Below are 26,789 nucleotides of genomic sequence, written 5' to 3'. Positions count from 1 at the left end.
AGGGTACTGAATCACCAAACTGAAAGATTTTGCGACCTCGGTAACACATTCCAGTACTTTTTATGTCAGAAAGTTTTCACTTGGATCTAATCTGAATTCACCAAGCTGGAATTTATCCAGCATTCAGTCATTAAGGAAAATAGTGGTGATCATCTTCCGTGTACTTGAAACATTCATTAGCCTTTGTCCCTTTAATACTAACTGAGGGACTTCCCTGGTGGTCCAGTGGCTGAGACTCCACATTCCCAGTGCAGGGGATCCAGGTTCTATCCCTGATCAGTGAAATAGATCCCACTTGCTGCAACTAAGGAGAAGGCAATGGCACCCCACTCCAGTACTCTCGCCTGGAAAATCCCATGGACAGAGGAGCCTGGTAGGCTGCAGTCCATGGGGTTGTGAAGAGTTGGACAAGACTGAGTGACTTCACTTTCACTTTTCACTTTCATGCATTGGAGAAGGAAATGGCAACCCACTCCAGTGTTCTTGCCAGGCTCCTGGAGGGGGAGCCTGGTGGGCTGCTGTCTATGGGGGCGCACAGAGTCGGACACAACTAAAGCTACTTAGCAGCAGCAGCAGCTGCTGCAACTAAAGATCCTGCATAATGCAACGAAGATCCCGAGTGCCACAATTAAGACCCAGCACAGCCAAATAAATAAATATTTTTAAAAAATATTAAGTGAAAGCCCATCCAAGTTCTTTCATCTTCCGTTTACATTCAATTTCTAACCCCCCATTTACTCCTGTGACTGTAGGCTCTCTTTTCTCGGCCTCCAATCCAGGCCAGAACTTTCTCGGTTCAGAATATCAAGAAAGACCTCTGACAGCATCTTTTACTCCACTCTTCTCTTCTCATGCATCCGTCAAACCTTTGGAGCTGCTTGCCTCGTTCATCTCAAGCTGGCATGTCTATAAGCTCAGCTATATAAAGCAGAAGATTTTGCCCATCTGACATTCCTAAATCTCAGAGCGAGTGAAGATGACACTCCCTTCTGGTCTGTAGGCAGCCCTGGTATTTATATTGCTCTGAACTCATGATGATGCTTGCAGAGATTTAATTTTCCTAAAGCTTAAATGCTCACGTTAATTTGGGAGAGGGTGGAGATTTGATTTCTTGAGCCGAGCCAAAGACTGAAGGACGGAGTTTGATTCCTAGACCTAAAAAGGTTTCTGGCAAGACCATGAAACAAGCTGCTTTATTATTTTGGAACTCACAAGCAGAAAAACAGAGATAGCCTGAGTAAACTTCCCGGAGTTTTGTGACTGGGTAAAGTCTCATGAAAAACTCAGGTAGACAAAAAAGAAGTAGACGAAGGAGGAGGAAGAGGAAGAGTTTGAAAAGTAAGGTGAAGGTGAAGTCGTTCAGTCGTGTCCGACTCTTTGCGACCCCGTGGACTGTAATCTACTAGGCTTCTCCGTCCATGGGATTCTCCAGGCAAGAATACTGGAGTAGATTGCCATTTCCTTCTCCATAAGCCATCCTATCCTGTTTTCAAATAAAACAAGCTTTAGGAAGAAAGCAAGTAGACTTGAGAATTCCTTGGCGGTCCAATGGTTAAGACTTGGGGCTTTCACTGCTAGGGGCCCAGGGTTAAAATCTGGTGGGGGAACTAAGATCCTGAAAGTTGCACGGCCAAAAATAGAGATAATTAAAAAAAAAAAAAAAGAGGGTCTTCCCTGGTGGTCCAGAGGTTAAGGCTCTGTCTTTCAATACAAGGCACATGGGTTCAATCCTGGCTTGGGGGGCGGGGGGGGTGGTGGGGAGGGCGGTGCTGAGAGATCCCACATGCCTTACAACCAAAAAAACTGAATCATAAAACAGAAACTATGTTGTAGCACATTCAGTAAAGACTTGTAAAATGGTCCACATCAAAAAAATCTATTAAAAATAAGGAAAGCAAGCAAGTAAAGATGCATTACCTACTATTTCTCACAATATCCTTCCATTATTATGACTGAGGACCCTGAAGTTTAGTTAGATGAGATAAATTGGGCCAAGTGCCTAACACAGAGCCCTGAAACATAGTTGGAACTCAGGACTTTCTAACTGTATTGCTATTAACAAAAAGTGTTCATCACTTTGCCAACAAAGGTCTGTATAGTCAAAGCTATAGTTTTTCCAGTAGTCATGTACAGATGTGACAGTTGGACCATAAAGAAGGCTGAACACTGAAGAATTGATGTTTTTGAATTGCAGTGCTGGAGAAGACTCTTGAGAATCCCTTGGACTGCAAGGAGATCAAACCAGTCAATCCTAAAGGAAATCAACCCTGAATATTCATTGGAAGGACTGTTGCTAAAGCTGAAGTGTCAATACTTTGGCCACCTAATGCAAAGAGTCAGCTCACTGGAAAAGACTCTGATGTTGGAAAAGATTGAAGGCAAAAGGAGAAGGGGGTGACAGAGGGTGAGATGGTTAGCACCATTGACTCAATGGACATGAATTTGAGTAAACTCCAGAAGAGAGTGGAGGACAGAGGAGCCTGGAATGCTACACTCCGTGGGATTGCAAGGAGACGGACACAACTTAGCAACTGAACAACAACAACAACAAGGGTTAAAGGAGTAATGCCGTTGACATTCTGCTAGCTGCCAATTAAGCCCTCAGCTATATGGTCATATAAAACACAGGCAATAAATGGCGTCTATAGCCAAACTGCCCAAGGAGGATTGTTCCCAAAGACAATCTGGTTTAAGTTGTCGGGCCACCTTGGGAGGGGCCTTGAGATGCCATTGAGTTCCTGCAACCAGTCTTGTTTCCCTTAGTCTTAACAATTATCTTAATGTCATAGTCCAAGTCCCGTAATAACAGTAATAATTATCACAAGCTCACTTTTCTTAAGAGCTTACTGAGGACTAGGCTCTGACTTAAACACACTCCACACATTATTTCATCGAGGCTCCAAAGACAAAATGTTCAGACACTGAGGATCCTTGCCAGATGGGAGGACACCAGAAACCTGGCTGCTGAGCTATCGGAATCTGAAAAAGTTTGAGAAAGCGAGAATAAATTCCATAACACTCTGCACTTTGGTCATAAAACCAAAAGATTAGGCTAGCAGAGACGAAACATGTTTCACAGGAGAAGGCAGGGGAAATGCAGCGTTGTGGTCTATTCAGTAAACCGGGAAATATGACTTGTGTTCTCCGGTAACCACAAAGAATTGAAACGTGTGGTTAAAGATTTAGGGGTTAGGGAGAGCCAGGGGGTGGGTAGTCTTGTTCCTTCTTGATTTCTGTTCGGGTTCCAGGGAATTGGGGTTTCCATTGCAAAGGGTGCAACTGGATATTTCCTCCACGTTTCATCGTTGGGACCTGGCAAACGGCATTTCCTGGCACTCGGGAGCAGCGAGTCCCAACAGAAGCGAGGTCGAATCCATTTTTGGAGCCAAACGCCAGCATTCCTTTGCGGTGAGTTCTGCAACCTCAAGGTAGCGCTTCCCTAGAGTGACCTCTAGTGGTGACCATGGGGAGTCGCCCAATTTTCAGCCTCTTGGTTCTTTCCCTCACTAACTGCCCTGTTGTTGATGACGACAAGTAGGGCTGACAACATGAGCAACTCATTCCACTTGCTAATCAAAACCATGATGAATGCTTTCACGTAAGGCTTCCCTGGTGGCTCAGTGGTAAAGAATCCGCCTGCAATGCAGGAGACGCAGGTTCGATCCCTGGGTGGGGAAGATTCCCTGGAGAAGGAAATGGCAACCCACTCCAGGATTCTTGCCTGGAAAATCTCATGGACAGAGTCCATGGCGTCTTAGAAGAGCTGGACATGACTGAGCGACTAAACAACAACTCTTTTAAGTAAAACATGAAAACTCTGAATATGTTTAAATGTGCCCAACCTCCCAGCTGTGGCAGCGATCGCCTTGTGTTGGAATGAGACTCTTGTCCACCTGCCAGGGGTGTAATCTGCCTGGTCACAGAGTGGCTGTGAACGTTTTCTCTCTGGAGGGAACTTAAGACTTTATAGGAAAAATAATGGTGACCATCTACAACATGTGTTGAGATCATCTGAGGGTTGGGAGTATAGGTGTGTCCACTCAGGAAAAAATAGCTAAGAGATAAGGCCCGATATGTTTTTTATAACGACAGGAAGTGCATCCATATGAGATCGCGAAAATGCACACAGGGATAACTAGATGTGTGTCTAAAAGTTTATGACTCAGAAACATTTTGCTTCACTTTGATGACGCATTATCTTGTTTCGTTTTCACGACAACTGTTTGGTGAGCTATTATTTTCCTCGTTTTTAAAATATATATATATACATATATATATATATTTTTTTTTGCCGTGTCGTGCGGCGTGGAGGGTCTTAGTCCCCCAACCAGGGAATGAATCGGCACTCTCTGCAGTGGGAGAGCGGAGTCCCAGCCACTGGACCACCAGGGAAGCCCCTATTTTCCCTATTTTTTTTCCTCAAGGAGGAAATTGTTGCCAACAGGTGATCGCACCTATCGGAGAAAGACTGTGCTGGAAGCACCTCTCTCACCTTATAGTGGTGAGTGAAAGTCGCTGTTAAAGAGATGGGACTACCCAGACCACCTGACCGGCCTCCTGAGAAATCCGTGTGCAGGTCAGGAAGCAACAGTTAGAACTGGACATGGAACAACAGACTGGTTCCAAATAGGAAAAGGAGTCCGTCAAGGCTGTATACTGTCACCCTGCTTATTTAACTTCTATGCAGAGTACATCATGAGAAACGCTGGGGTGGAAGAAACACAAGCTGGAATCAAGATTGCTGGGAGAAATATCAATAACCTCAGATATGCAGATGACACCACCCTTATGGCAGAAAGTGAAAGATGAGAGAGTGCTGCTGCTGCTAAGTCACTTCAGTCCTGTCCGACTCTGTGCGACCCCATAGACGGCAGCCCACCAGGCTCCCCCATCCCTGGGATTCTCCAGGCAAGAACACTGGAGTGGGTTACCATTTCCTTCTCCAATGCATAAAAGTGAAAAGTGAAAGTGAAGTCACTCAGTCGTGTCCGACTCTTCGAGACCCCATGGACTGCAGCCTACCAGACTCCTCCATCCATGGGATTTTCCAGGCAAGAGTACTGGAGTGGGGTGCCATTGAGTTGGCTTAAAACTCAACATTCAGAAGACTAAGATCATGGCATCTGGTCCCATCGCTCCATGGCAAATAGATGGGGAAACAATGGAAACAGTGACAGACTTTATATGGGGGGGCTCCAAAATCACTGTAGATGGTGACTACAGCCATGAAATGAAAAGACGCTTGCTCCTTGAAAGAAAAGTTATGACCAACCTAGACAGCATATTAAAAAGCAGAGACATTACTTTGCTAACAAAGATCCATCTAGTCAAAGCTATGGTTTTTCCAGTAGTCATGTATGGATGTGAGAGTTAGACTATAAAGAAAGTTCCAGTAGTCATGTATGGATGTGAGAGTTAGACTATAAAGAAAGTTGAGCACTGAAGAACCGATGCTTTTGAACTGTGGTGTTGGAGAAGACTCTTAAGAGTCCCCGGGACTGAAAGGAGATCCAACCACCCTAAGGGGAAATCAGTCCTGGATGTTCATTGGAAGGACTGATGCTGAAGCTGAAAGTCCAATACTTTGGCCACCTGATAGGAAGAACTGACTCATTGGAAAAGACCCTGATGCTGGGAAGGATTGAAGGTGGGAGGAGAAGGGGATGACAGAGGATGAGATGGTTGGATGGCATCACCCACTCGATGGACCTGAGTTTGAGTGAACTCTGGGAGTTGGTCTTCACTCCCGGCTCTCACACAGCTCTCACAATCCATCAGCGAGGTGCAGTCACGTGTTTCCATGGTCTGTTGCTGCCACTTGAGGCTTCTCCCTGACTGAAGATCTTAGGTCTGTCCACACCCACAGCCCTTCTGCGTGTCTCCAACACATCATCCTAGTTCAAGCTCACTTGGATGGTTGAAACACACTTCTGAAATTGTTGTTACACATTTCTTTGTTGACTAATGTGTTGTCTGCCTTTCCCCTCCTGGAATGTAAGCTCCATGAGAGCAGGAACCTTATCCATTTAAATTAATCAGCGCACCCCCAGGGTCAATCATGATGTGTATACAATGTGTTTGTGGAATGAATGAGTGAACAAAAACATAACTAACTCAACAATTCCACAGTCTATTAAAATACTCAAGTCTAGAGGCCCTAGCCCAGAGATTCTAACTTATCTGGGATGGAGCTAGGTATCAAGATAGTCAATCCTAAAGGAATCAGTCCTGAATATTCATTGAAAGGACTGATGCTGAAGCTGAAGCTCCAGCACTTTGGCCACCTGATGCAAAGAACTGACTCACTGGAAGAGACCCTGATGCTGGGAAAGATTGAAGGTGGGAAAAGAAGGGGATGACAGAGGATGAGATGGTTAGATGGCATCACCCACTCGATGGACATGAGTTTGAGCAAGCTCTGGGAACTGGTAATGGACAGGTGTACTGTAGTCCATGTGGTCACAAAGAATCAGACACAAGTGAGCCACTGAACTGAACTGACTGATCAAGATAGTACTTTTTTTTTGCTGCACCACACAGCTTGCAGAATCTTAGTTTTTCAACCAGGAGTGGAACCCTGGCCATGGCAGTGAAAGTGCCAAGTCCTAACCACTGGATTTCCAGGGATATTCAACATTAAAAAAAAAATTTATTGTGGTAACATATCCATAACATAAAATTTATCATTTTTAACCATTTAAAATGTACAGTTCAGTAGCATTAAGGACATTCATGTCTTTGTGCAAACATCATCACCATCCATCTCCAGAACTTTCTTATCTTTCCAAACTGAACTTGGTCCCCCACAAACACACTTCCCTTCCCCCTTTCTTTCTTGCCTGGCTTAGACTGCAAGCCCCCCACTTTATCTGGTACTTTGCATACACCCTCAACACCCTGACCCCTCACCTCTTTGGTGGTATTGGCCTGGCAAATCCCAATCTGGCAAAATCAGGCTCTTCACCTGCCCTGTGTCTGCAACCAGGCAGCTGAATGTAACTGGTTAAAACAGGCAACCAGGTGGAGTGGCCTCTTTTACGTTAACAATCGTAAATCTGAGTGGGATCTTAGCACCACCCGCAGTGTTTCCTAAATTCTCTTGAACCCCCACAGTCCAAAAGTTCAGTGTCATACCTTCTAATCCAAACAAACCTCTTGCAATTGGGTAGTGACCTCACGCACCTAACTGAGAAAAGAGAAGCCTCTGCCCGCCACCGCTGCCGCCCACTGACCTACATCTGTTTTCACTTACGTGGCTGCCTGTCCACGAAAATGGATGAATTGCAAGGACTTTGCTCCTCAATTCCTTTCTCTCTCCCTGTCCTAAAGTTTCCCTCTCTACCAGATAATTCCCTTCAGCACACATGCCCTGATAGGTCCCATATTTAAAATCCCTTTCTTGGCCATCCAAATCCCACTCCGTTTTTAAAAAATTTATTTTATTGAACTATAATTGATTTACAATGTTCTGTTAATTTCTGCTATATAGCAAATCGATTAAATTATATATGTGTGTGTATATATTATATATATAGGCTTTCCAGGTGGCTCATGGGTAAAGAACCCGCCCACCAATGCAAGAGATGTAAGACACTTCCTGACCTTCCTGGGTCAGGAAGATCCCCTGGAGGAGGGCATGGCAACCCACTCCAGTATTCTTGCCTGGAGAATCCCATGGACAGAGGAGCCTGGCGGGCTGCAGTCCATAAGATCGCAAAGAGTCAGACACGACTGAAGCAACTTACATGCACGTGTATGTGCGTATATATGTACTTTTGTGCCACAGAGTCTTTTCCAATGAGTCAGCTTTTCGCATCAGGTGGCCGAAGAACTGGAGCTTCCAACATCAGTCCTTTAACATCAGCTTTAACGTCAGTCCTGCCACTGAATATATCATATGGTATATTGTACGCACTTACCGCCTCTTCTTTATCCATTCATCTGCAATGGACATTTAGGCTGTTTCCATGCTTTGTCTATTGTAAATCGTGTTGCTATGAATAAAGGAATCCATGTGTCCTTTTGAATTATGGTTTTCTCTGGATATATAATCCCAAGAGTGGGCTTGCTGGATTATATGGCAACCCTATTTTTAGTTTTTTGAGGAACCTCCATACTGTTTTCCATAGTGGCCGCACCAATTTACACTCCTACCAACAGGGTAGAAGGTTCCCCAAATTCTACTCTTTGCTCTGCTATATAGCAAAACTCTCATAGAGTTACCTGTACCTGCTGCCTGCACTTCCTTACACCCCATATCCCTCTTTCCCCCCAATTCTTTCTCTAATCTCCTCCCCTAGACTCTCACCCCACCAGTTACTGAAAATGTTCTTGTCAATGTCACCCACAGTCCCTATCTCTCCAAATTCAATGGTTGAGTCTCCATCTTCACCTTGCCCATCCTCTACAGCAATATTGGACACAGCTGACTATCCCCTCCATATGGAAACCCTTAATTTCCCCATCCATAAAATGGGCATAGTTGTAATATCTACCATGTCTGGTTATTGTGGGAACTAAATGAAATAACATACACAAAGCCTTAGACATTTCCTGGCCTCAAATTAGTGCTCAGACCCTGCCAGCTAGTCTTTTTTTTTTTTTTCAAGTTTACAATTTTTAAAAAATAAATATTTACTCATTTGGCTGTATCGGGTTTTAGCTGCGCCACACGGGACCTTTGATCTTAGCTGTGGCAGGTGGGGTCTTTAGTTGCGGCATGTGGGATCCAGTTCCCTGACCAGGGAACGAACCCAGGCCCCCTGGGCAGTACAGAGCCCCAGTCACTGGGCCACCAGGGAAGTCCCCCTGTCAGAGTCTTAAATACAGTATTTTCACATTTCATGGGAGAATGAATTCATGTAATACTTGTCTGTTGTATGGATGGAGATTGTGGGTGACAATGACAGGAACATTCTCTGTAGCTGGTAAGGTGCGAGTCTAGGAGGAGATTAGCAAAAGAACTGAGAGGGGAAAAGGGACAATGAGGTGTAAGGAAGTACGGGTGACTTGTCTAATTAAAACTTAGTTTGCAAAAATAAAAAAGATTAAAAAGCAAAAAAGACATCAGAGGCGCAAATAAATTTTTTGAAATGGGAAAAGTTAAGGGAGAAGAAGAGGAAGAGTCTCCTCTGTTAGAATATTTATTTTTCAAACATATAATTAAAACCAATATCAGAGGAACTTCCCAGTATTAAAATTGCTAATACGTCTTTCTCGCAGGGGTAGAAACAGTGGGGAAATTTCCACCCTTTGGAGACATCACTTGCAATTTAGCTCAGGCCAAAATGGAATTGACTTCCTGTCCTTAATGAACAGAATGTATTCTAATGAAAGAGTCACATGGAAACTGAAACAGAAGGGATAGAGAAGGGCCAGCCTCCTTGAACTTGACTCTGGCATCCTACAGAGAGCTCTGAGGATCAGAGTCCATTTGCTTATCTGGGCTTTTATTTTTAATTTGTTTACAGTGTGGTGCTAAGAAGTGCTACCCGCCCAAGACCTTGACCACACCAATGGGCTTTACTGGCATTCCACAGCCTCAGGCAGCTTAAGACCCCAGGGAGTGCCCTGGGGGAAGAGTCCCAAGTTCTCTCCTACCCATGGCAACTCACATCCTGATTCCTGTAATCTAGGATACAGGGGTGGGAAGATCCCAGAATCTCCATGGCTCAATTACTCAGTAAGCATTGTCTTTCTCAAAGTCTGCTCCACAGATGACCAGCCTAAGAATATACCTGCAGCTGCTTATTTAAAATGCATATTTCTGAGCCCTTCCTAGACCTAAGGAGTTGACTATCTCTGGGTCACTGGAGCTTACATTTTAAACAGGTCTCCAAGCAATTCTCTTGTGTATTAAAATGTGAGCCCTGCTAACATTAGAGAATTGTTGGCCCTTTTCTCAATTTTAGAGCTTCCTTCGTGGCTCAGACAGTAAACAAACTGCCTGCAATGCAGGAGACCTGGGTTCGATCCCTGGGTGGGGAAGATCACCTGGAGAAGGAAATGGCAACCCATTCCAGTCTTCTTGCCTGGAGAATTCCATGGACAGAGGAGCCTGGCAGGCTACAGTCCATGGGATTGTAAAGAGTTGGATTCAACTGAGCAACTAAACATTTTGTCCATTTTAAAAACTTGCTAAAAAAAAAAAAATAAATAAAATAAAAAAAAATAAAAAATAAAAACTTGCTATTTGATCTAGAGGCAGAAGACAGGACTCAGCTCCAAAGAGGCAAGCAGGCAGCCAGGATATACAGGAGTTTTTTCAGCAAAGACCAGGTGTTTAGAACATCAAAAAGATTCCTGTTAATTAAAGAAAATCAGATATCTCCCATTAAGGAACTCAGTGCTTTTCTATGAATGGGAAGATGCAAGAATCTGGGCTCACTGAAATCATTCCTTTGAAATGCACCTCAGTTCTCTGGGGTCAGTATCCTGCTTATCTCCTTCCTAAATCCCCTCAAGGTGCCTGAAGTTGGGGGTGACTGCAGTCACTGAGGGTTTGGCAGTGGGCAGCCCCTTTGCCTCCATCCTGAGTCCCTCAAGGCTCACCCTTTGGGGCACTGTATTGTGCTGGCTTGACGGCTACAATATCCTTTGTTTATTGGTAAGGCAGACAATACTTTTCATCCACACAGACATCAGGAACTCTGGCCTAAAGGGGAAAAGGACAAGTATCAATAGAAAGGCTCATATATGGTCTTATGAAAAATAGGAGTGATGGAGTTGCAAGGGTGTTATCAGAACCCACTGGAGGGACCAGAGCTTCATAGGAGGCTCCCTGGTCGAGGTGGCCCTGAGCTGAGATTCGGAAGACAGACAGGAGCCAGGTGATGGCAGGGAAGGCAGGGAGAGGAGGCATTCCAGCCCAAAGGGGCAGTATGCCAAAACCTCAGAGGTAAGAGAATTGTAGGGTCATTCAGGAAGCTGCAAGTCATCCAGAAGAGAAAAGATAGACAAATTGAAAGGGCTGAGGCCAGAGTTGCTGGCAGGGGCCAGTCAAGAGGGCCATTTGGAGCAAGCTAAGTACCTGCCCTGTGACCACCTGATTCAATTTGTATTTCAGAGAGTCCCTTCTGGCTGCAGTGTAGATAGCGACTTGGAAAGGGTAAGGTGATTGGTCAGTCCATCAGGAAGGATGGTAGTGTTTGAACCAGGTAGGGTGATAGACACAAAGTCAGGAGATTGAGGAAGGGAAGGGACAGGACTTGGGGTCCCAGGGGTAGGCTCAATATCAGAGGCCACCCTCCAAGCCCGAGAGGAGTGTATGCAGCCTTGGCTCACAGCTGTTGTTGTTCAGTTGCTCAGTCACGTCCGACTCTTTGCAACCCCATGGACTGCAGCGCGCCAGGCTTCCCTGTCCTTCACCATCTCCCAGAGCTTGCTCAAACTCATGTCCATTAAGTCGGTGATGCCATCCAACCATCTCATCCTCTGTTACCCCCTTCCCCTGCCTTCAATCTTTCCCAGCATCAGGGTCTTTTTCTAATGAGTCAGCTCTTTCCATCAGGTGGCCAAAGTACTGGAGCTTCAGCTTCAGCACCAGTCCTTCTAATGAACATTCAGGACTGATATCCTTTAGGATTGACTGGTTTGATCTCCTTGCAGTCACAACTGCTGCTGCTGCTGCTGCTGCTAAGTCGCTTCAGTTGTGTCCGACTCTGTGCGACCCTAGAGACAGCAGCCCACCAGGCTCCCCCGTCCCTGGGATTCTCCAGGCAAGAACACTGGAGTGGGTTGCCATTTCCTTCTCCAATGCATGAAGGTGAAAAGTGAAAGTGAAGTCGCTCAGTCGTGCCCGACTCCTAGCAACCCCATGGACTGCAGCCCACCAGGCTCCTCCATCCATGGGATTTTCCAGGCAAGGGTACTGGAGTGGGGTGCCATTGCCTTCTGCAGTCACAATTAGAACAGAAGAAATTCTAAGATGAGAACTTCCAAGATCAACGGAGCAGGTAGGAGTAGAATTTCAGTGACCCGTTTTGGTTGTCACTGGTTGTTTCCATCTCTCCCACTAAGAGAAACTCATAAAAGTGGGCTCAGAGGAAGTGCCTGCAATGGGCTTCCAGCGTTCAGGCAGTGCCAGGGCAGTGTCCATTTATGACCGGCAGGGGGCAGCACGACAACTCACAGAAACCAAAAGGAGAAATAGTTTCCGACGACTAAAAAATAACCGCAAACCACCCCCCAACTGAAAAGAGGGACGTTTTGGTGATTAATTTGTGCATTCCAAAGCGATTGATGTGGCTAATTTGTAATTAGCAAGTTTTGCTACAGTTTCAACAGCTTTTCACACCAGGGTGTGCCTTGCACCTCTTGTTCCGATTTCTTTTTGCTATTAAACACATATTCTACCTATGACTGCCTCTGGTGTGGATTTTTCCTCTGCATGGAATGATATTGGACAGCATTCTCTCAAATTTCTGAGTCTGTCGGCAGAGACGGGTTTTTAATCGAAGAGACAGTGTAACAAATGTTGGAAGTTTTGTTTTGTTTTTGTCATCCACAATTGCTTCATTTCAGCATAATTACTTAAATTATTTAAAAGTGTTCCCTTCCAAACCTGGTCCATAGGCATACATTTTTGCAAAGACATAATCAGAGTCTGTTTTATCATTTTTTTAAAGAAGCTCATATATATATATATTTCTGTTCTGCTAAGTTATCTAGTCTCTTCTGAGATCTCACCCACTTCCTGAACTTCAAATATTACATTGCCCAGAAAGGCAGCCACATGTTTATCTCCACTCAACCTCTGCTATTTATTCATCCATCCCTCCATCCATCCATTAATTCATTCCATGCACTGTGCTGCAGACTGGGAAGACAAATGTGAGAAGAAGGTGTGGTCCTGTTTGGGAGCTTGTAGAGAGCCTTTGGTGGTGGATGGGGAGGGCAGAGAAGTGAACAGACCATTATGCTGCAGTGAGATTGGTGATCCAGTGGTATTTTTGAGGAAGAAACCCTAAAACTGACTTGGGGGCCTGAAGAAAGGGGAGAAGACCAACTGAGCAGAGGAAACTGCAAATGCAAAGATACAGACACTCAAAACATCATTGCATCTTCCGGAAACCACAGTGGTTTAATATTGGTAGAGTGTATGTTGGCTGGAGACTGAGAGAGTAAGGCTGGCAGGCAGGGACCAGATCCATCAGGGTCTTGCACAGGTCTTAGGACACTGTCTTGTAGGTGATGAACAACTTAGTTCCACTAAGTTTTTCACTGGGTCTCACTGGGTTTTTCACTCTGCAGCTAGAGTGAGAATGTATTTTGAAGATGAAGAGATGACCAACGTGTACCCAGTGCTTCAGTATCCCATAGAATCAAGCGGCAGGTGGGATCTTAGTTCCCTGACCAGGGATCGAACCTGTGCCCCCTGCAGTGGAAGCTCCGAGTTCTAACCTTTGGACCACCAGGGAAGTCCCTCCAGTCCCTAGATTTTAGCAGTGCTGGAAAGTCTTGGTATTCCCCTCTCCAGATGCTTCACCCATGAGCCACATTCTTCTTCATCCCAGGTGTAAATGGCTTCCTGGAGTTCTTTCTTAATGTCTGGGCTTTGCACATGCTGTGCCCTCTCCTGGGGCAATCTTTTCCTCTCAGGCTAACCAGAGTCTGAGTTGAACCCTCTGGCCTCATTCTTCCCTGGTCCTGGACTAGATCAGGTCCCTTGCTCTATGTCCCAAAGCTGCCCATCCTGAGTGTTATATTCTCAGCAGTGTGTCTTCGCCTTCAGACTGTGAGCTCTGTGACAGATTATCTTGCTATCTCGAGTAGAGGCTCAGCTAATGTTGTAGACAGCAAGAATGAATGCATGGAGCTTTTGGACAATGTACTTGTTATTTCTACCTGCATATTTCTCAGAATGATGAACTCTGCCCTTCCCAGGTAGGGTATCAGTATTTTTCTACCTGCCCCTTCCCAGTACATGCCTACCCCCCAAGTCAGCCCCATGACCCCCATCTCCTGCCCAGTCAGCTCCTCCTCTAACTGGCAAATTTCTCTGCCCACTCAAAACAAAGAACAGCAACTCTTCCCTCACTTCCTCCTCCTCTCTGCTCAGCAACTAAGTCCTTCCCTTTAATTTCTATTTTTTTTCCCTGACACCATGCTAGAACCGTTTCAAAGTTGGGGGGAAAAATGGGTTTTTACAACAAGACAGATCTAGGTTCCAATCTCAGATCTCCTATATTTGGGTTTCCTTGGGTGAGTTTCTAACCTCTTTAAGCCTCAAATTCCCAGTTTGTGAAATGGGGATATTATACACAGTAGAAACACTATGACTTTAGTACAAGTCAGGCGGTAAATAGATAACTCTTGTTTTCGTGTCAGACATCTCCTGCTTAAAAACCTTCAGAGGCTGTTACTTGTCAGTGAAGCCTGAACTGTGCATCTTGGCCTTGCTTCTCATTCAGTTCAGTTCAGTCGCTCAGTCATGTCCGACTCTTTGCCACCCCATGAATCACAGCACGCCAGGCCTTCCTAACCATCACCAACTCCCAGAGTTCACTCAGACTCACATCCATTGAGTCAGTGATGCCATCCAGCCATCTCATCCTCTGTTGTCCCCTTCTCCTCCTGCCCCCAATCCCTCCCAGCATCAGAGTCTTTTCCAATGAGTCAACTCTTCTCATGAGGTGGCCAAAGTACTGGAGTTTCAGCTTTAGCATCATTCCTTCCAAAGAAATCCCAGGGCTGGTCTTCTTCAGAATGGATTGGTTGGATCTCCTTGCAGTCCAAGGGACTCTCTAGAGTCTTCTCCAACACCACAGTTCAAAAGCATCAATTCTTCGGTGCTCAGCCTTCTTCACAGTCCAACTCTCACATCCATACATGACCACAGGAAAAACCATAGCCTTGACTAGACAGACCTTAGTCGGCAAAGTAATGTCTCTGCTTTTCAATATGCTCTCTAGGTTGGTCATAACTTTTATTCTAAGGAGTAAGCGTCTTTTAATTTCATGGCTGCAGTCACCATCTGCAGTGATTTTGGAGCCCCCCAAAATAAAGTCTGACACTGTTTCCACTGTTTCCCCATCTATTTCCCATGAAGTGATGGGACCAGATGCCATGATCTTCGTTTTCTGAATGTTGAGCTTTAAGCCAACCTTTCACTCTCCTCTTTCACTTTCATCAAGAGGCTTTTTAGTTCCTCTTCACTTTCTGCCATAAGGGTGGTGTCATCTGCATATCTGAGGTGATTGATATTTCTCCCAGCAATGTTGATTCCAGCTTGTGTTTCTTCCAGTCCAGCATTTCTCTTGATGTACTCTGCATATAAGTTAAATAAGCAGGGTGACAATATACAGCCTTGACGTATTCCTTTTCCTATTTGGAACCAGTCTGTTGTTCCATGTCCCGTTCTAACTGTTGCTTCCTGATCTGCATACAGATTTCTCAAGAGGCAGGTCAGGTGGTCTGGTATTCCCATCTCTTTCAGAATTTTCCACAGTTTATTGTGATCTACACAGTCAAAGGCTTTGGCATAGTCAATAAAGCAGAAATAGATGTTTTTCTGGAACTCTCTTGCTTTTTCCATGATCCAGCGGATGTTGGCAATTTGATCTCTGGTTCCTCTGCCTTTTCTAAAACCAGCTTGAACATCAGGAAGTTCGCGGTTCACGTATTGCTGAAGCCTGGCTTGGAGAATTTTGAGCATTACTTTACTAGCGTGTGAGATGAGTGCAATTGTGCGGTAGTTTGAGCATTCTTTGGCATTGCCTTTCTTTGGAATTGGAATGAAAACTGACCTTTTCCAGTCCTGTGGCCACTGCTGAGTTTTCCAAATTATCCTCCCCCTAAATCCTAAACGCTGGTCAATCTGAAATATTGGCTGCTTTCATCACTCTTTCCTCCTTGCTTTCATGCTGCAATTCAAACACCAAGTCCTCCCTGACTACCAGAGCACCAAGTAACTGGCTCCCTCCTTTGCAGTCCTGTATGCAGTTCAGTGGCCCTCAGGACCAACTGTTTTGCCTTGCAGACCAGGCAACTCTCTAATAGAAGACAAACTGCTGAAAGCAGAGGCTTTGTCAGGGTCATCCATCACCCTGCAGAGTGCCTGGCATGCAGCTGATGCTCAACAAATACTGAATGAAAGAACAATTTGTTTTCGTCATTTCAGTGGGCTTGTTTTCTCTATAGGATCAGACTTTTGGTTATTCTCACCTCTAGCTATTTTTTTGGCTTCCAGGAAGCACATTACCATTGGATGCTCTGTTCTCTCCTTTAACTGCAAGGAGCTTTTGGAACTGAAAAATAAGAGTTACTCCTCCAAGCCTGCCTGATCTGCCATTCCCCGGCTATGAACTGAACTCCTTAGCATTGCAGGGAACACGACTCTCACGCCTCCGTTCCTTTGTACGTGCATGCTGGTCCCGTTGCCTGGAATGCCCTTACCTTGGGTTCTCTGGCGAACTCCTACACATCCTGCAAGACCCGGCTCAGTCATCACCTTCTCTGGGAAGGCTTTTCTGAGATGGGCAAAGTAGCAACCCCTCTCTCCCATCTTTTTAGCTTCCTCAGCGTTACTCCAAATAATTCTAACAGTATTTGTGGTGTTATTTGTTTCTGTTTCTTTTTCTTCCACGCCTCTAGACCCTGAATTCCTTGAGGGCGAGGATTTCTGTTCATTGTTGTACCTTCTATAGTTAGCACAGTGCTTAGCCTGTATTAAGCACTTGATTCAACGGATGAACGAATAGGTTAATTCATCTCATACTGCAGAGTTTGATGTGAAGTTAAAGTCGTTCAGTCGTGTCTGAATCTTTGTGACCCCATGGACTGAATTATCCAGGCCAGAATACTGGAGTGAGTAGCTTTTTCCCTTCTCCAGGAGATCTTCCCAACCCAGGGATCGAACCCTGGTCTCCTGCATTGCGGGCGGAGTCTTTACCAGCTGAGCCACCAGCGAAGCTCAAGCATACTGGAGAATCTGTTTGGACCAAATTCTCAAATATTTCAAGACCTGGTCCTCTTATTTGGAGTGCTTCACGCTGGAGATTCCTTCCTCTTCACCTCCCCCCCGCCCCCCAACCCCAGCCAAATTGCCTCGGTTTGGTGGAAGGGGAAAGGAAGCGATCAGGACGTGGAGGAGAATCATTTCGCCGAGTGAGCGCTAATTTACCCGCTCTGGCACCGAAAGGGTTAAAAAGACCGGGGTGGGTGGAGCCCGGCCGGTGCCACCTGCTGCGGGGCGGCCCGGCGCCTGCGCCCTGGCCCGTCGCCGGTCTACCTGCGGGGGCCTGGCGGGGGTGGGGCGCTTGCGCTCTGGGCCTTTTCCGCCGGGGGAAGTCTCGCGGGGGTGGGGCGGGGCGGGGCGGGGAGGGGCCGCGCGCGCAAGTTCTCGCGGGACCCCGAGGAGGAGCGGAAGCCAGGCGACTGCTGCTTCAGCTACCCGACGGCGGCGGCGGCGGCGGCGGCGGCGGCGGCGGCGGCGACGGCGGCGGCGACGACGGGAAGGACTGTGGCGGTAACGGCGGCGGGGACAGGCGCTGCCCTCTGGGAGCCGCAGCGGGGTCGGCAGCCGCTCGCACCGCTGAAGAGGGGCCGGCCGGGCCAGAAGCCGAGCAGCTGCGCCACGGTGAGCGCGGCCGGTGGCGGCGCCGCTGCCCCGGTGCCCCTTCCTCCCCGCTTCGGTAGCGGGAGTTGGCCCGGGGTTGGGGGGTGGCCCGGGCCTGGCGAACCGGGGGCTGCTGGGCCTGGAGGTCGGGAGAGTGGAACCCCCGGGCTCGGAGCTCCACGTTTCCCCTTTGGGGGCGCTTCCTTCCTGGGCACCAATTCTCCCCTGACCCTGGACAGAGCCCCAGACCGCGGCGCAGGAGGACCGGGTGGGTGGGTTCCTAATTGAATTTCACGCCTTTTCCGTGAGGGTTTTGCGCCGCAGGGGCCTGGGGAGAAGAAGCTCCAGAGCACCGGGCGCTCATTCCGTGAGTCAGTCTGACTCGGCACCGGGAGGCGGAGGGGTTCGGGGCGGTTGCGAATGTGGTAATTGATGCTTCTTCAACCTGCTCGGCCACCACGTCACCATCTCCGGGTGTTTGGGGGCCGAATTTTGGGAGAAAACCCACCACTCCTATTAAATCTTATGAGCGAGGACGTTTGCTACCGGAGCCAGTCGAAGTGGCTTTGTTTCTGTCGCGTTTTGGTTTTTTGTGGGGGACTACTCTTTGAAAAAACATTTGTCAAGAAAAATAAGCAGCAGTTCACTGGAATGCTTCGAGGAGAGATGGGAGGGAATCCCTGGTGTTTTTCATTTTGCAGCGTTCTCCGTGTATCTGATGGTAAGCTCTGTGAGTTACAGCTTATTCAGGGAGTTAAGGTTGGCTTCACATAAACAGTATAATTTGCAGGGGAGCCCAGGTGCCCTCTAAGTCTGTCTTTGGGTACTGTTGATTCTCGGAAAAAGCGAGAAAGACATGTGAGAGAAATTAGCGTTAGTCTCCTTGGCTTTCTAGTGCCTCTTTCGCTTCCCTGCTACCCAGTTGTCTCGTTCTATTTCTCTCTTTCCACTCCGGACACTAAATGCTTACTCGTATAATGCAAGTCACTTGCCCCCTCCCCCCCGTTTTTTTTCTTATCTACTTCCCTTTCCTCCTTATTGTCCCCTCTCTGGTACAGTTTTTTGAGGTTTCGGCTGTTTGGCATAATTTGTTTTCTCCCTCATTTAAAGATCCCGTGTCTCTCCCGGGAAGATGCCCTCTTTCTTGCTTTATCCTTTAGTTTTGAGCGTTCACTGTGTTCCTGCAGCCAGCCAGAAGGGTTGCTAGAGAGCCGTGCGAGACTTAAGTTCTCCCCCCTGGGAACTGGGAGGCGCGAAGGATTGATTTCAGCCATAAGTAATCAATACTGCCACTAGGCCCTAAGTGTAGCGTGATTGTGCTTTTGTGTTTTATTTGTTTTATTCGTGTTTAGGTCACGGTTTTCTGCCTGTTCACACTTCTCTTCCCATGTCTCTGTTAGTGAAGGAGATTGGGTCACTTTGGGGCTTATATTGGCTTTTAGTGGGGGTGATGAATGTTCAAAACGAAAACCAATGATAGCCCTGTATTACAGTAGAATTAAGATAGCCTGATACATTTAAGGAAATAAAACTTATTTAGGCCATTGATGAATTAAGTAAAAGCCTGTTGGTGGTAATAGTACTAATTTGTTCCTTACCAGACTTCTGAGACCAGGTGTCTTTTCCTGCATCTGTTATAATCAGCCTTCTTTGTTATTGCTTTTTTTTTTTTTGGCAGAAAGAAATAACTTTGTTTGTTCTGTTACTCCTTCCTTTGTTCAGAATTTTGTGAATCCCCAAATTAAAAAAGGTTAATTCTTGTAATAACTTTCTTTGATACTAAAAGCAGGTGCTGAAATGCTTGAGGCAGTTTACTTTACTCAGCCAGTGTATACAGATTTGAAGGACTGCTAGGTTTTAAATACTACTAGTCAGTGGTACTTAGAGATTTTTCTGCATGATTCCTGTTATCATGTTGCATGTTGTACAGCAACAGCTCTAGTTGTTACTTAGAAGAGTAGTAGATTTTGGAGAAATGAAGTAATATGGAGTAGAGACCCATCTTGTCCATCCTGAGAGAAACTGATAGTTACTTCCTTAATTCAGAAGAACTTTCTGGCAGTCTTGAATTCCACTGAGAGTCTTTGGTTCTATTTCTCAAAGTTGGCTTTTTCCCAGTTGTGCCAAGTGAATATGTTTTCACTCTGTGCAAAGACATGGTAGTGCACCGTCTGAGATACAAAGTTTGAAATCTGGTCTAGAAGCCCTTACAGTACAGCCTTGTCTTGTTTTATTTTAATTTAGCATGCATAAGAGTTACCTGTGGGACTTCCCTTGTGGTCCAGTGGTTAAGACTCTGAACTTCTGTTGCAGGGGGGCGAGGGTTCCATCCCTGGTGGGGGAACTAAGATCTCATGTGGCATGGCGAGGCCAAAACAAAAAACATTACCTGTGAATCTTGTTTAAAATTAGGTCCGGGGCTATATTGCAGAACTCCAGAAGGCGCCTCACAGTGAAGCAGTCCCTGGATGGGCTGATTTTGATGTAACTGGACCAAGGGCCAAAATTGTTGTTACAGGATGCATCTGTAAATTCGTGAGACTGCAATGTGACTTTAAATTACTCAACTTAAAATTACACTTTATGTAGACAGTAAACAATTAAAAGCCTAACAGAATAAGTGACTATAGATGTGATCAGTTTTACATATGGGGATATTTGCGCATTGTTAGGACTTGGATTTGAGGCTTCCCTGAATCTGCCTGCAATGCAGGAGGCCCCGGTTCGATTCCTGGATTGGGAGGATCCGCTGGAGAAGGGATAGGCTACCCACTCCTGTATTCTTGGGATTCCCTGCTGGTTCAGCTGGTAAAGAATCCACCTGCAATGCACGAGATCCCTGTTTGATTCCTGGGTAGGGAGGACAATCCCCTGGAGAAGGGAAAGGCTACCCACTCCAGTATTCTGGCCTGGAGCATTCCATGGACTATAGTCCATGGGCTCTCAAAGAGTCAGACATGACTGAGTGACTTTCATTTTCAGGACTTGGATTTGGAGCTGTTGAAGTTTATATTTACTGGTCAATATGCTTAATTGCATCCGACTTTTTTGTGACACCATAGACCGTAGCCCACCAGGCTCCTCTGTCAGTGGGATTTCCCAGGCAAGAATACTGGAGGGGGTTGCCATTTCCTCCTCCAGGGGATCTTCCTGATTCAGGGATCGAAACCACATCTCCTGCATTGCGTCTCCTGTGTTGTAGGCCGATTCTTTACCACTGAGCCACCAGGGAAACCTATATTTAATGGGACTGTTAATTTGCCTACCAGAGCATTCTCCTGAGTCTGTGTGTAGTTGGAACTCTAGATTTACTGAGAGCATGTGGGATATTGAAGAGGTACCAGTGATGCTAGTTGATCCCACTTAGCGCTTTACAGCAGGGACTCAGCCTTTACAGGTTTTTTAATTAGCAAAATGACTTTATAAGGTGTAGGTGCTGTGATTTTCTTCATTTTCCAGCTGAGGGACACTAGGAATTAGAGAATGTGAGTTATTTCTCCAGTGTTGCCCACCCAGTTAATAAGTGGTAAAATGATAACTAAATCCTTGTCTAACTCCAGAGCATCAGTAAGGTTTTGGGTTTTGTTCTTTCTAACTGTAACAGCAATACACGCTTATGGTAAAAACAATGAAAGTACAGTTGAGGCATGTGGTACAGCAAGTAAAAATATTCTGTCTCACAAAAATATCTCTGTCTTACTTCCAGAGATAATCATTGTTAACCTTTAAAATTTTTAAATAACACTGATATAATTGTTTTATAGAAATGGAATAACTAATTTTTCTGCAGTTCTTTAAAGACTTGAACATATGTCTTGGTGCTTATTTAGAAAGGTATTTCTTAGTTAGCTTCATGGATATTGATCAGGGATAGATGTATTTTGCACATGGTATTTGTGTCACTGTTTTAGTGAGATAAATCTGGAACGTGATATTGCTTGTTCGGGGATGGATAGATGTCTTAAAGTATCAATAAATGCTATAAAATTACTCTCCAAAAAAATTGAATTAATTCCCTGCTAGAGTGTGGACTGTAATGGTTTTAATAATTTTAATCCAGTTCCAAGCATATTGTTAGATATATAGTAATTCTTCAAAATGTTAAATTAATAAACATTGGATAAAGAGTCTGAGAATAGTATTGCAGAGACTGGATAAATCTTTAAAAATTTGACAATTAGGTGAAAGAAATCTCATTGTTTAATTTGCTGGGGGTTTTTTTGGTGGGGTGTTTTTTGTTTTGGCTATTGTACCTGGGCCATGGCTATGAAGGCCCTAATTTGCCATTTTTAATAATGAAGATAAACATCTGCTAAGTAGATGTCCATTTTTAGCAGAGTCCATTTTAACTTATGTTTGAGTGACTTAATGTCAGTATCTATGGAGATGTCAGCTCTGGGAGTTGGTGATGGACAGGGAAACCTGGCGTGCTGCAGTCCTCGGGGTCGTAAAGAGTCGGACATGACTGAGCAACTGAACTGAATGTCAGTCTCTATCCAAAGCGCTTCATGTATGTATATTATCTATATTATCTAATTTAATGCTTACTAAATCAGTAGGTGATATTATCCCCATTTTTACAGAAGAGAAAACTGAGGCTTGTTTAAAAGGCTTATTCAAAATTACGGCTGATATGCATCAGGGTCAGTACTTGAACCTGGGTCAGCCTGCCGATGCAGGCGTAACACTAAGCTATGTTGGTCCAGTGTCCTGTATTTTATTTTCTATGAATTTTGGGAAGGAGAGAGTTGCATAGAGAAAATAAAATCCTACGAATACCTTTGTGTGCCTGTGTGTGCTCAGTCATGTCTGACTTTTTGCAACCCGAGCGACTGTAGCTTGCCTGGCTCCTCTGTCCTTGAGTTTTCCCAGGTGAGAAAACTGAAATGGATTGCTGTCTTCTCCAGGGGATCTTCTGACCTAGGGATCGAATCCGAGTCTCTTGCATCAGCAGGTAAATTCTTTACCACTGTACCACTTGGGAAGCCCACAAATACCTTTAGGAGACTGCCTTTTAGGATGCGGTGCACATCGCTTTAAATGAACAACTCCAGCTGCACTCGCCGTTTTAACATTGCTTGAGATGGGCTGTAGGGTGTGGGCTGGTTACAGTTCGGACACACTCTCATCAGGCGTTAGTGTACTCCCACTCCATTTTCCTGGGGAATCAACAGCAACATACACTCTTAAAATCATTATACATAGTGTGTACTTTTAGATTTCTTTCTTTTTAAGTAATTAGTGTGGCGTACGTGATAGAATTTGTTTCTGTCTTTAGTGAAACACACCCTTTTGAATTTCTCTAGCCTGGGTTCTTTTCTGTGGCTAGCCTAACAAGCTGACCTCCTCGCGTTTCCTCTGTGAGACACTAATTTTTATTTGGCACAGCTACAGAGCTACTGATTGGTTTCGTTTCTATTCAACTGTATCTTACAAAGCGATTATTGCTTGAAACACAGTTTTCATGAGTGTGAGTCTGTTTAAGCTTTAGAAGGTTGAGTGTCAGGAAAGCAGATGTTGGAAACCGTCTTGATCTCTAGGGTCTGGCTGTTTGGTCGCACTGCAGCTGTCTGGAGTCCTGGATGACGAAGTTGATGCCCCGTGACCCATAGTGCCTTTAGGGCCACAGTGCTGTGGGTTTCTGTCTGATTTCTGTTTTTCAAAAATGAAACTCTTTAATTTTTTTTTGACCTGCGTAATTATCCTTCAGCTTCTCATCATTGGTACCTAGTCCCAAAAGTCAGACCTGGAGACCAGTGAAAATAAAAGGATCAGGTCAGTGTAGGGAAAAGGGTATGGAAAATGTTGATAGTCGTGTAGCAGAGATTTTTTTGGAGAAGCTGTAAAAAAAAATTTTTTTTAATGTATGCACTGGAAAGTAGGCAGAAAAAGGAGAAAGTTGTTAATGCCGGGAAAACTGAAAGATTGTACCAGAAAGGAAGACTGGTTATCATAGGTTATTTAAATCACCAGTGAACAATATTTCCTAATGTAATAGTATGAAAAAGCGTTAGTTGCTCAGTCGTGTCTGACTCTTTGCCACCCTGTGGACTGTAGCTTGCCAGGCTCCTCTGTCCAAGGGATTCTCCAGGCAAGAATACTGGAGTAGGTTGCCAACTGCTTAAACCAGAATGTGTGGCATTATAGGGATGGGCTGTTTTTGCTCAGTCGTGTCTGAATCTTTGCTGCCGTCTATGGGGTCGCACAGAGTTGGACACGACTGAAGTGACTTAGCAGCAGCAGCAGCAGGACTGAAGCCCACCAGGCTTCTCTGTCTGTGGGATTCTCTAGGCAAAAACTATTGGAGTGGATTGCCGTTTCCTACTCAAGGGGATCCTCCTGACCCAGGGATGGAACCCACGTCTCCTGCTCAGCACAAATTCTTTACCACTGAACCACCTGGGAAGCTATAGGGATGGGGCAAGGTGAAATTGGCAGGGGTGAAACAGCTGAGTCCTTGTCTTTTAGGTGACAGTTGATGGCTGGAATAAACTAAGAAACAGCAGCAGAAGCATATTATTTAGAAATATTGTTAGTAAACTTAAAGAGAAACTATAACCAAAATTGAGGGTCCTTGCTTGTGGGTGTTGGGTAGGGAACTGTTCTTTTTAATAAGCCTTTTATTTACCCTGAGTTTAAAAATTACGTATATGGATTCATTTCATTAAAAAGTAACTATGGTGAGTGTAAGTAAAGGGTGTTTAAGGACACACAAATACTCTGAGACTAGTGTTCATTTTTTTATACATATATTTGCTGGGACTTTCTTTGCTTTCCTCTCTTAGAGCCAGCACAGCATAATATATCCTAGGTATGGCCTGACTGAATAAACATGGGGTTAGTTTATTAGTTTACCTGCCATGGAATGTTTGGCCTTCAGAATTCGACTGAAGGACTTTTGTTGCCTGGTGAGTCTTTCCTCCTTGGTAACACTCATTTCCCTGTAATCTTAATATTCCCAGCTGGTTTACGCCTCAGTCTTTTTGTAGCTATGCTTGATTAATGCCCCAATTGTTAACTTTAGAACAAAAGAATGATAATCACTCGTGCCCCTCAAATGAGTCCTCTGCTAGATAGTAATTATCCACCAAAGGGTGTCACTATAAATAACCTGTCCTCATTCTGCCAGGGTCATTGTTGTTTTCTGCTTTTATTTAGCCTGTATGAAAACAGTGACTGGCCAAACAAGAATGGGGCTTCATCCTCGTTTAGTTGTGCAAAGGCCAAGGTTGTGTTTCAAATTCAGGGCTCCAAACTCTTCACTCCTCTGCAGTGATTGTACTGCCCAGGTTCCTTCCCTATCACCTGGTACATGACCCAAGGGTTATTACAGCGTCTTTGCCTGCAAGATGCTGTTTGGATCAGTTTAGTACTCCTCTGGCTGCGAGAAAAGCAGCTGTTCTCAGGGTAACTGTGAGAGGCTTCTGTTTGGCCTTTTGGCACCATTTCCTAGGCAAGATATCTGGCAGCTCAGATTCTGAAAAAGGGATTGCTTTCAAGTGTAGATCAGGACTTAACTGTGCTCCTTAAGCTAGTTAGGAATGAGTCGAGGCTGCTTCTGGAATGCTGAGCCTTGGACGGCTGTTTCAAGGGCTGTTGGGGCCCCTGAAGTCTTGGGGGTCTTGGTAGGGGAGTCCTGTGCAGGAGTCCATCTCCGCCCACCAGAGATTCTGAGCTCCATCTCCTTTCTCTGGTCACCTGAGCTTGCCCATCACGGATCGCGAGTGGAGAGCAGCCAGCCGAATAAAATAGTAGTTCGTAGGGTCATGCTCCCGTTTTCTAGGGGAGACGGAGGTTTCGTTTCAGAAAACAGTTAAAGCAGCCCGGGACCAAACCCACGTTGCTGCCTTTTGACTGTGGAGAAGGGGACCCAGCTTTTTCAGAAAACCAGATCGGTTGGTAGGAGAAAGGAGGGAAGGGGCCTGTATCACTGAGAAGAGTAGGGGGCCATCCCCTGGAGCAGGCCTTTCTTCCGGTGGACTGCAGTTCGTGCCTGGAGAGCAGCAGAGGGTCGAGGGAGGAAAGGCGGAGACCACCGGGACTCCAGCCGGTTCCTGCACACCGAGCACACCCAGCGGGAGGGAAGAGGAAGTGTGATCGGGAAAGGCCCGAGCCGCCGCCGCCATTGGCCGGCAGGCCTGTCAGTCGCCTGGGGCTGAGGCTGAAAAGAGGAAGAAGGAGCTCGGGGCTCCTGCCTGGAAGGGAGGGCGGAGGGCTGAGCCCGACCGAGCCAGGGGGCGTGGGGGCTGGGACGGCAGGCCGACGGGCAGGGCGGGGCTGCCTTCGATCGGGCCACTTCTCTCAATCTGCGCTCTCCTGATTCAGGGTGGCATTGTGTGTCCCGGCGTGCGGGAGCCAGTCCCCGAAGAGAGGCGAGGCTGAGCCCAGAGCGCTGGGTCGCTTCAGCAGGGAAGACTCCCTTCCCCCCTGCTCCAGGCTGCTGAGCCCTGAGCCCTGCTCAGAATGGAAGCCATCGCCAAATATGACTTCAAAGCCACCGCAGACGACGAGCTGAGCTTCAAAAGGGGGGACATCCTCAAGGTAAGTACTGATGCCCACCAGGCGGTGAGATGGCCTCTCCGCGTGCTCACCTGCCTTATTTTGCCCTGATAACACACAAAGAAGCTGTGCTTGTCCTTGTTTCATTGCCCACTTTAACATTTACCATCCTGGGTGATTTGGAAAGCTAGATACCTGGTGGAATATCAAATATGACTTCAGGTGGTTGAGGTGATGTATGGTCCTTAACTGCCTTTGTGTGAATGCCTAAGTATTCATATTTGCTTGTTAATATCGGTAGTTCATGTAGAGTTTTTTTTTTTAAAGAAGGATTTGTGAAAAGCACTCAATTAGTCTTATTTTTGGAGAAGGAAATGGCAACCCACTCCAGTATTCTTGCCTAGAGAATCCCAGGGACGGGGAAGCCTGGTGGGCAGCCATCTATGGGGTCACACAGAGTCGAATATGACTGAAGCGACTTAACAGCAACAGTCTTATTTTACATAGTCAAAAGATTTTTTCATTCTGGAATGTGATTCTAGTAGGTTAGAAATTAGTTTACCCTAGTTTAGAGAGGGTAAGAAGTTCATGGCAAAACCTATTCAAGAACCTCAGTGTATTCTTATTCTTTGTGAAACAGCCAATGGAGTTCTAAATAACAAGGTTCAACTTGCTATTGTACAGCAGATTTCGATTTTCTTGAAAGAAACTTGAGCAGTTACCCCCATATTAA

General features: G+C 45.7%; 1 protein-coding gene across 1 annotated transcript in view; it reads left to right on the top strand.

Annotated features, from left to right (window-relative positions):
- Positions 1-17,352: 17,352 nt before the first annotated feature.
- Positions 17,353-26,789, top strand: part of GRB2 (growth factor receptor bound protein 2) — a 66,633-nt gene continuing 57,196 nt past the window's right edge. Inside the window, exons 1-2 of the mRNA XM_040244633.1 lie at positions 17,353-17,578; positions 25,883-26,098. Coding sequence (XP_040100567.1) covers positions 26,021-26,098 — 78 coding nt within the window. The 5' untranslated portion in view covers positions 17,353-17,578; positions 25,883-26,020. The remainder of the gene's footprint in view (positions 17,579-25,882; positions 26,099-26,789) is intronic.

This window comes from Oryx dammah, unplaced genomic scaffold, assembly GCF_014754425.2.
Source record: "Oryx dammah isolate SB20612 unplaced genomic scaffold, SCBI_Odam_1.1 HiC_scaffold_8, whole genome shotgun sequence".
Lineage (NCBI taxonomy): Eukaryota > Metazoa > Chordata > Mammalia > Artiodactyla > Bovidae > Oryx > Oryx dammah.
Note: the sequence above shows the minus strand (reverse complement) of the source record. Positions and strands in the feature narration are given on the sequence as shown.